This window comes from Lipotes vexillifer, unplaced genomic scaffold (genome assembly GCF_000442215.2).
Source record: "Lipotes vexillifer unplaced genomic scaffold, Lipotes_vexillifer_v1.1 scaffold920, whole genome shotgun sequence".
NCBI classification, from domain to species: Eukaryota; Metazoa; Chordata; class Mammalia; order Artiodactyla; family Lipotidae; genus Lipotes; species Lipotes vexillifer.
This window is the reverse complement of record NW_006783413.1, coordinates 1,971,259-1,981,628: the sequence shown is the minus strand read 5'-3', so window position 1 is coordinate 1,981,628 and position 10,370 is coordinate 1,971,259. Positions and strand designations below refer to the sequence as shown.

Genomic DNA, 10,370 nt, shown 5'->3' with positions numbered 1-10,370 from the left:
CCCCCCCCCCCCCATTCTGGCCAATCCATTCCTTTTTCTCCTCCTCTTCATTTCTAACCTGAGGCTTCCCTTCCAGGCTCTCTCTCCTTGCTGTGTGTCTCATTTCATTGAGTTCCCGCTCTTTGTACACTTGCCCTCACATCTCTTTTCCTGATTTCTTTCCCCGTCCTCTTGCCTCACTTCTCTCGGGTTTCTGGTTTCACTTCTTTCCAGTCTTGGGGTAAGTGAGAGACATTGACTTCTCAGACTTCAGTTTTAAATCACCAACCCACCACCCTTGACATGCTCTAATAGATAGGACTGGGAGAGAGGCAGAGGGCCAAGTGGGTTTGGGGGCCTTTCCAGGAAGTTGAGGGACGTAGGGGGTCCCCAGGTCATCCTGGGTCTGGTGTCAGCTGTGGATATGTGGATCAGACTCTGCAAGAGCATTGGTAGCCTGGCCTTTGAGGTCAAGACTAGAGGGTGTGGGGACCTGCTGTCACCTAGAGTGTCTGACCCTTAGGTTTTTTTCCATGATACAAACAGTCCGCAAAGCTCACAAATGTCCTGCAGGACTGCTTTTGGAATTTAAGTCCTCTGAAGTTTGCCACTGTGTTTTGGGCAGAAAATTTCAATTGCCAGTAGTATAGGGAGCAGGCCATTACAGATGGCTCCAATTCCTGGACTAGTAGGTTATCTCCAAAGTGTGCTAGGTGCTTTTAGCTTCCATTCTGTTCTCTCAGATAAGCTTGTACCAATTTCCAATTTACTTGCCTCTTAAATCCAGCCTATTATTGAAAGATCCATGTAACTCTTTTTTATTAGGTGCTCCCAACCCCAGAACAAAGCTTTCTTAAGCCCCTTGACTAGGGGTGGCTGCAGTCTTTTTGTTTTAGATGATCTATGCAATTGTGTTCTTAACTGTAAAATTCTATTCAAGATGGTTTTCCTTTTTCTTATGTCTGGAGTATTTTAGAACAATTAAAACTGTTTAAAGCTCATTTTGAAAACCAAAAAAGAAATTCAGCTTAGAACTAGAATTAAGTACTGTCGTCACCTATAAAATGTTTTTTTTTTCCCCTTGAAATCAACCTGAACTTGAAAATTTGGGGAAATATTCAATTTGGACTCTCATGGTAAACTTCAGTGAATAGCTTTGACAGTTTTTAGGAAATAGCTTATGTTATGGGTAGTGTTTCCCCCTCTATTTCAGATACTGTTCATGAACATGGATAGTAGTTGAGTGCTGGGGGGGAATAGCTGAGATGAGGTGGCTATCTGATGTTTTAGAGTTGGAGTGTGTGTGTGTGTGTGTGACCTCTGAGATGCCCTGGCTTCCCTGGTACAGTCAAGTCCCTGTCAAGTCCCAGTTTAGGAGGAGATTTCCCCCTCCTTGACCTCTGAGCTGCCAGCAGCATTGGTGAATGCTTGGACTTGGCTTCTGGCTTTTGACAGTCCTCAGTGATGTCAGTTAGTGGCTGATTAACAGCTACAAGGTCAATGATGTTGCTACACTGGATCACTCTGTGTTTACTGGTTTGGCTCTTCATTTACTTAGATCCCTGTTTCTCTCCAGATGGACCTTGATGTAAGAGAAGGGAGCTTATTGGGTGCAGGAGATACTTTCCCGAGCTCTTTTTACTTAAAATCCATCCCAGAGCCCTTGTAAAACCTGGGACTCAGAAGCCGCCTCCAGCTTCTTTATTTCCCCTGAACCAACTTAAAGCTGCTTGTTGATTGCAAAACACTCCAAAAATTCCAGGGAAACTCCTTTATAACAAATCCTGATACACTAGAGTGAAATGTGATCCTTTGACCCATTTCTTTCGTGTGCTCTAAGAGGGTACAGTGGTCAAGTCTGCATGTCAGCCTCACCTTTTTTGTTTGTTTATTTTTTTTCCCATCTTTATTGAGGTATGAGTTGCATCTTCTTAAAGAAAGGGTTTTTATCATGGCAATGGTTGGGTTTTGTCTCAGTAATCTGCAGATACTATTAAAAAAATGTTTTTCAAAGTCCTTAGCCCTTGAATCAGATTGCTGATTTAAAAAATATTCCCCCCCCCTGAGATCTAGCTTTATTAGAGCAGTCCTTTTCACTTTTAAAGATATTTGTTAAAAGGAAAGAGTTTCATTTTTAAAAATCTCTTTAAATTTTATGCATTTTGAAATGTATTTTCTCCCTAGGATCTATCTTAGACCTCAGCATCATGTATATAATAAGTTCTGTCCCTGGTATAGTTTGAGGTCTTCATATATTCCATTGTTTAAAAAAACTATAAAGAAAATGCTAGTAACTAAAGGAAACATAGTATGGAGATGCTTGCTATCAATAGCCCAATTGACTGGCTGAAGAAGGACAAAGGCTAAGGTTAATTTTAAAAAGCAATCTGAGGTGTTCATGTATTTTGCGTGATCAGACCCCAGGCTCGAGATAGCCAGCCCGCAGCCATTTCTGATCAGAGGGACTCTGGGTGCGCAAAGCAGTGTTTCTACTCCTGTGTGACTGGTTCTAACCACCCTTTCTCTTGCCTTTTGTTTCTGATCTGTTTCAGGACATGGAGGAGTGAATCAGCTTGGGGGGGTTTTTGTGAATGGACGGCCACTCCCAGATGTAGTCCGCCAAAGGATAGTGGAACTTGCTCATCAAGGTGTCAGGCCCTGCGACATCTCCAGGCAGCTTCGAGTCAGCCATGGTTGTGTCAGCAAAATCCTTGGCAGGTAAAGGCAGACGCTTCAGGCTTCCCTTGATTTTTCAAATAATGACCTAAAACATGACCCAGAAGCTGTCCAACGTGGCAGTGTCATAGTGAGAATCATGGTGGCACTTCTCTCAACATGCCTAGCACTTTGGAGTTTGCAAAGCCCTTTTGAGGCCATTCAATTCAAAGTAGCCCCAGGAAACCCCTGTTGTGGAATGGGGTGACTCAGATAAGAGGGTGACGTGTTTTCTGAAAGCCTGGTGAATTATTCCAAAGAACCCACGAGTAAGAGGTTCTTGGGAATTTCCCTTACACATCTTTGGTGAGCTCAGGGCCTGAGCAGGGCTGGGTGGAAAATCTACAAGTTATAAAATCACATAACCAGACTTCAATGTTTCATTTTAATGTTTTCAAAAAGCACATTCCATTTTTAAAAGTCAGCTGTCATTTTCAGTTTTGGGTTATCATCTACCTTATTATTTTGGGCTGTAGTGTTTTCCTTCTGTATGTTTTGTTTCCTTCATAGTGACAGGCATCCTAAATATATATGAAATTAGAGAAGGGAAAAAAAACACACCCCAAACAAACACTAACTCTCAAATCTGACATTTGAAAGGTGCCACTTGACCCGGCGATTTGCTGCAAGCAAAATACTAACAATGCCAATTCTCCCAGAGGGCTCTGCAGCCTCTTAATGCGCCTGTTTTTTTTCTCTGGTGAGATGGTCCAGGGAAGCTTGTTTTGAGATGAGGAGACAAATCTACAGGGTGAAGTGACTGACTCAGGTCCATCTAGCCAGTCAGCCAGCACTCAGGCTGGGAAGAGGCCTTAAGAACTCCAAGACCATCTGCATCTCGCTGTACTCACAAACCAAAGCTGCAAGTGTGTTTCCAGGCATGTGAAGTTGTTATAGGTCTGCCCTGGCAGCCAGGAACATTCTCGGGTTTAGCTGTCAATGCTCTCTCAGGATTTCTCTTGCCAGGTCAGAAAACAACCTTTGGCCTGTAGCTTGCGTTATGGTTTGAGAACAGGCGCCTGAATAGAAAATAAATATTTTGAAGTATGTCAGTGCCATCGTGATTTTCTGCTTACTCTTTCTCTTCCATCGGCTGGAATTTAAGACATCCTCTCAGATGGAGGGAACAACAGTATTTAACCTTGAGGAGACTTGCTGGAGGCCGAGAGAAGAGGTTTCAGGGCCAGGGGTATGGCAGCCCCTTTAGAGACCATATCCCCCTGTTTATTCCTTATGCCCCTGCCCGAACCAGGTCACTCTAGCCATGGAGGCTGTGCGCTCCACTCCTGTTTAGCACTCAGCAGCAAACGAGCCCCAGCCCGAGTTCAAGGAGAAGGTCAGGACATCAGCGTGGTGTTTTTGTTAGATGGTGATTTTAGGCAGGGGGATGAGAGTGAAAGTCGAAGGAAAAAGAAAAATACTAGCGGAAAGGGAGATAAAGAGAAGAGAAAGAAAAAACAAAACAGAAAAGAAATGGACTGATTTAAAAACAGAGAGAAACAGAAAGAGAAATGAAGACAAGATAGAAAGAGAGAGAAAAGAAAAATATTTTAGACCATCTCTGAGTGAATCTTAGATATCTTCTTGTGAAGCCTTCTCATTGTACGGAGGTAGAGAGAAAGAGAAAAAAGAGGCCCTTCCTTTGTTTTTGCCGAGATGTCTTTGCTGAGCCGACATTTTGCTTGCTATTTGAAATCTTCTCAGGGCAAGATGCTGAGCCCTTCTCAGAGGGGACATCCAGATGCCGAGTCCTCATGTTCTGGTGCCCGGGAGCCTTCCACGTCTTCCCTGGAGGACTGAAGGAGAGAGACAGTGACCCTCCCAAGCCCAGCCGGCAGCCTCCCGCGGCCCGGAATAGATTTGTCACTAGGTGGAGTGGCACTCGGAAGTTACGCGCCACTCCGGGGCCTGGCCGTTTAAGTTGTCAACAATAAATTGGAATTTCATAGCTCATTATTTTCATAACTAAGAACCACAGTGGACAAAATGTCACTCTAATTAGAACTGCCTTTTAAGAAACAAGTTCAGCCCTAAAACAGTGTGACTGGGAATTTCTTAACTGGGGTTGTTCCATCCACTGATTTTTTTTTTTTTTTTGGTCACCAAAGAATTTGATGGACACACACAGGGTGACAGATTGGCGAGAGCGTGTGGTGTGTGGTGGCTGTGGCTTTCAGAGGCTGTATGGCAAGGCAGGCAGAGTCCCTGGGGCAGGCAGAGTCATCTCGGAAAGGTGGCGATCTGCCAGGAGTATGGGCATTCAGTCCACAGAGCTCAAGGCTCTGGAGGGGCTCGAGGGGTACAGCCCGGTGGCATGTGAGACCAATTTAAATCCACCCAGAAAGCTGGGCTGTTGTCTTCTTTCACTGGAGCCTGGCTGGGAGGTTCAGGCCATTTGGAATTGGGTCGTATGTTACACAGTAGTAAACACTCAGAGGATTTTAATCTGCAACACGTGCTCTTTACGTTTTACAAAGCTTTTTCTTAACCGTTCTGCATTTCTGTCTTCACAACAGCCCTGCAAGGTAGGCAGGGCGAACATCCTCCCCTTATTATATAAATGGGATAACTGAGGCCCAGAGCGGTTGAGCTGGTCAAGGTCACACAGCGAGTTAGTATTAGAGCCACTGACTGGCACCTACACCTCTTTACTCTCAAACTAATGTTCTCTGCGCCGAACTGCACTGTGTGTTAGTGGCTATTGTTCGTCTTGCTGTGTATAAGCCAAAGTGCTGCGTGGCTGTTTTGCTGAGATGAAAGGGTGGTTATTTAGTCTGACACAGTTGCCAGTTGGGGTTTTCTGGAGTGACAGGGCTACCTTCTAAGTGCCTGGCCCATGTGTCAGTCAAAAGGAAGACAGAGACCTCTTGTGTCAAGACCGAAGCCTCCTATGGTTGGCCGTGTTAAGGTGGGATGGATGGAGAGCCATGGGCACTGCCATCCACAGCCATGCAAGCAGGACAAGTGCTGGGGGGTGAGGTTTCATCCTGCCACCCTCTCAGAGTTTCTGCATGAATACTGCAGTCCCATTCAGCTAACATATTTGAGCTCAGGGTTGTCTGTGTGTCTGAACCCCCGCCCCAAGATAGTGCCTTGTCCTAACAGACCCTCTGTGACTGTTGATTAAGTGAGTGAATGAGTGACAAGATGCATATGGAAATGCCTGGTAAACAGTAGAACTCTCTACAATTGCATGGGATCATTAGTATTAGTATTAGTATTATTTTAATTTTTACAACTAAAGCAGCAGTTTGTTCTAGTGCAAAGAGCACTGGATTCAGAGTCAGGTTTGAAAGCCCAGGACTGCTTCTCAGTTGCAGAAGGGAGTTGGGCAAGGTACTTGATCTTCTGATCATCAGTTTTCCCTTCTATAAAACCATACTGGCCTCTCAGGATTGGTGTGAGGATGAAGATAATTCAAGGAAGACTCTGTAAACTTTAAGGCACTCTGGCTAAATAATGAGTTGTTGTGTTGATAGTAACAGATATTTTTCTGTTGTAAATTTGAAAGGGTCTGCCACATCTGCAGAGATTGCTGTGTGCTTTGATTTAGATACTTGTTTTAGACTTTTGGCAAAAACGTATTTTCTTGCATATTTCTAAAACCTATTAGTGACTAATAACAAATTTTTAGCAATTAGAGAATGAAAGAGCACAGATTGAGTTTTGCTTTATGGTCCAAATTTGTACATGACTCACTCTTCTTAGTGAAAAACAGAATTTGCGCCTCCACATCACTGGTCCCAAATTATTTCGTCTGTTTCTAGAATGTTCACTAACTTGGCCCTAACCAGACTTACCCAAGCTGAGAAGCATCTCTTTAAATGTAACCAGTCATTGTTCTGGGTTACCTTTCCCACCCATCACATGGGAGAATCACCGCTTTCCCTTACCTATTATAAACTCTTGTTAGGTTTAAAATTTTCCAGCAATTTCTAAAATGTCTTTTTCATTAAAAATTTTTTTCAACTGCAAGATAATCTTTGCAAGAGGAAGTCAAGAATTCCTCTGTAAATGTTGAGAGAGACGTCCAGTGAAGGCTCAGATTCAGAAAAGGAATCAAGTAATTTTTTCCCCTGAAATATTCTTTCATGGCACTCTTTTCCCTGGTCTCGGTTTTACTGTAAAACTCTGACATCCTATTTGCATTAACGAGGAAGAGCTGATAGCATGGAAATGCCCTTGGCAACAGTGATTTACCTCAGGGGCGGTCCCTGGAAGAGCTGCGGTGACTTGTGGTTGGGTGTTTCTGTTTGTTTGTTTTTCTGATTGCTTGGGTTTTGACTTATACGTAACTCATATTTCTAGTTAATTCTGGAATCCAACACTTTTTAATTTTACACCAGCGTTCTTATTTATCTCTTATGGAAAAAGAAGTTGCACTTTGGGGGACAGTTTCACAGAAAGAGTCTGCTAGGGGATGGGAGAGCTGGCAAATTAAAGGCACAGGGCAGCTTTCTGGGGAAATTGTAGCTCAGGAGGCTGGGCCACAGTCCTAGTTTGGCCACTGGGTCTTGAGTGACCCCGGGCAAGCCATTTAACCTCTATGGATCTCTGTTTATATCTGTAGATGGAGACCTATTTGTTTATTTGTTCACTCATTCAGTCATTCAAAACTGAATTTTGTGCTTTAGAAATTAGAAATTCAAAATTATGTGCTTTAGAAGTGTTGTGGGGATCAAAGGGGAAAACCAACTTGAAAGATTTCTGTAAACTGTCAATGGTAGATAAATGTGACAGAATTAATTAACTAACTAACTAATTAATTAATTAATTAATGCAGAGCATTCCGACCAGCACTGTCCAATAGAAATGTAATGTGAGCCATGCATGACATTTAAAATTTTCTAGTAATATAGTACATTAGAAAAGGAAAAAGAAACAGGTACAACTAATTTTAATTCTATAGCTTATTTAACCCAATATATTAAAAAGATGATCATTTCAATATGTAACCAATAGAAAAATCATTAATGAGATTTTTACTTTTTTTTGAACTAAGTTTTGAAAACCTGGTGTGTATCTGATACTTATAGCACAACTCAATTCAAACAAGCCACATTTTAAATGTTCAAAAGCCACATATGGCTAGTGGGTACGTACTGGACAGCACAGGTCTGGACGTTTCCTGGACAGAATAATCCATTATTTTGTTACCAACACCCATTTTCCAGGTCTCTCATGGCTAAGCTCCTCTCTCCTTGGGTCCTAGGTATTATGAGACGGGGAGCATCAAGCCTGGGGTAATTGGAGGATCCAAACCAAAGGTTGCCACACCTAAAGTGGTGGAAAAAATCGCTGAGTATAAACGCCAAAATCCCACCATGTTTGCCTGGGAGATCAGGGACCGGCTGCTGGCGGAACGGGTGTGTGACAATGACACGGTGCCCAGCGTCAGTTCCATCAACAGGTGAGGGGCTGGTGCCTGTGGGAGGCTAGGGGTCTGGGTTGGGTGGGGATACTGGGGGCTCTGCATGTGCCTTTCCTGAAGATCCGGTCTCTCCTTTCACCAAGTCTCCATAGGGGTTATCAGACAGGAGGGATGCTAATGGGGCTGAATGGATCGCTCTATCACCCTCTCTTCTCTCCAGAGTGGGCAGGCGTCCTAAGCCCAGGGAGAGGAGGCTATGCCAACACTCTGGCTGCTGCAGATTCTTCTAAGCCCAGAGTCATTTCCATCACTCCCTTCACCATGTGAAGCACCACACAGTGAATTGTCCTGTTAGGCCTTCACAAATGTCACTTCCTTGCAAGCCCATCCTCAAGGTTGGCACTGGTCCACCTCAGGGCTTCCCAGGAGGAAAATCCCAGCCTCCCGTTTGCGCAGAGTTTGAGCTATTGAGTGTGGGGAACAGAGCCCAGACTTGCAGTTGAGAGATTTTAGCTCCTGTGCCAGCTCTACCACAAACTCAGTGTGACCTTGACAAAGCTATTCCTCTCTCTGAGAGCCCAGGACCTTGGTGGTGCTGATGTGGGTCTGTGATTTCCAAGAGTGACATCCAGGATGCTAAGATGCTGTGGAGTTAGGGGGTTGCCCTCTCCCCAGTTGCCCCGAATCTCACCGGTGGGGAGAAAGATCCAGAGAAATACCATGAGTACCAGGCTGGGGATCTTCTTGGGAGCTCCTTCTTTTTTCCAGTCTGGTCCAGAGTGCATCCAACAGAGCTCTCAGAGCTTCAAAACTGAATTCCTGAAGGAAAGTTTTCTACCATAGATGGTGCTGTCTCAGCTCCATTGAAACCCATAAAGTCAAGGATGAAGTTGTGAGATGACAGAAATGATTGATTTTTCTCTAAAACCCACAAAGAAAAAGGAAGCCAGCAGCCTGAAAACCTGAACAGTTCCCATTTCTCCAAGGCCACGCCCTGCTCTTGTCAGTGCAGAGCCTGTCTGGGCATAGGGGATCCCTCACCCCCAGCAACTGAGGTGATCAGACCAGATCCCCTTCTGGTCCTGACATTGTTCCTTCTGTGATGACTCAAATGCACAGAATCACTGTGTGATTTTCTGTGTTGGTGTTTTGAGTCCTGCTATTTCATAAAACATTAGCCTGTTTTTTGTTTCTTCTCTCAGCAAACCTTTACCTTGGCTCTGACATCCTTCAAGGTGCTACGAAGAGAGAGGGGAATCAGGCATATGGTCTCTTAGTCTCTGTTCTAGAGGGGCTCCTTGTCCAGGGAGGGACTCTGGCCTTCACTGAGAAGTCTGGACAGTCCACCATAGGTACACAATTGCTGGAGAGGTAGCAATTATTGTGGTGGGTTTGAGGGGCATCACTCCTCTTCTTTTCTGGCTTATGAGTGGCTTCATGTGCTTTCTGAGTCCCCTATCGCCAGCTCTTTTAAAGATTTCCATGACACAAAGCAACATGACTTTTCTGCCTACCTGTGTCTCCAAAAGCCCTAACATGGAGTGAGGACTGCTCTGCTGAGATCAGTGAAGGAGTAGTCAGCCTGCTCTGCAGAGGAGCCTCTAGCAAGCAAACTGGTGGTCAGGCTCTGGAGGCCCCGAGATTTTTCAATCTAGGTTATACGTGTGGTTTGAAAGATACCTCAGGTTGCCCGTGGGGGTCACAAACCTTAATGCCAATATGGGGTCAGACAGATGATGCAACAAGGGAAGTGGCCCAGGCATAAGGCAACAGGGGAAGGTCGGTCTGTGGCAAACTAGGAACACAAGCTCTATTGAAGGGGCAGTTGCCTCTCGGCTCTAGCTGAAAGCTGCCAGGAATGTGGGCCTGGTGGCAGCCAGATATTTTTTCCATTCTTAAAGAGGAGCCAGAAACTAGGACTTGTGTGTGCATGTATTTGTACGTTTGTGTATATGAAATCTCTATATCTTTAAACAGTGGCAACTAATGTCAGTGAGAAAATGCCTTTGAGGGACAAGCATAAATCATTTTCAGGGCCCCAACTTCTATCTTCTGTCATACAAGGAGAAAAACTGTTTTGTGATGAAGTTATTTTAATGTACTTTAGAAAAATATAACTAGCACTGGAAACCAGTGAGTGTGAACTTTATGAACTATCCCCATCATTTATGGTAAAGAACTAATATTGCTTTATAAAATAAGTCTAAGTCAAAAAGTAAGTGATTTGAAAGAAACATGTGAAGCAAGTAGAGCACAGTGATTACAGATGTGGTGAAGGCTATGAAGGGGGTACTTGAAAGAGGTT

General features: G+C 44.2%; 1 protein-coding gene across 8 annotated transcripts in view; it reads left to right on the top strand.

Annotated features, from left to right (window-relative positions):
• PAX5 (paired box 5) overlaps nt 1-10,370 on the top strand; it is a 188,732-nt gene that overhangs the window by 10,903 nt on the left and 167,459 nt on the right. For 7 of the 8 annotated variants that reach the window (XM_007456001.1, XM_007456000.1, XM_007455998.1 and 4 more), the window contains exons 2-3: nt 2,532-2,697; nt 7,907-8,104. In XM_007456001.1, the coding sequence (XP_007456063.1) occupies nt 2,532-2,697; nt 7,907-8,104 (364 nt within the window). The remainder of the gene's footprint in view (nt 1-2,531; nt 2,698-7,906; nt 8,105-10,370) is intronic. The other variant, XM_007456002.1, reaches the window with a different exon arrangement.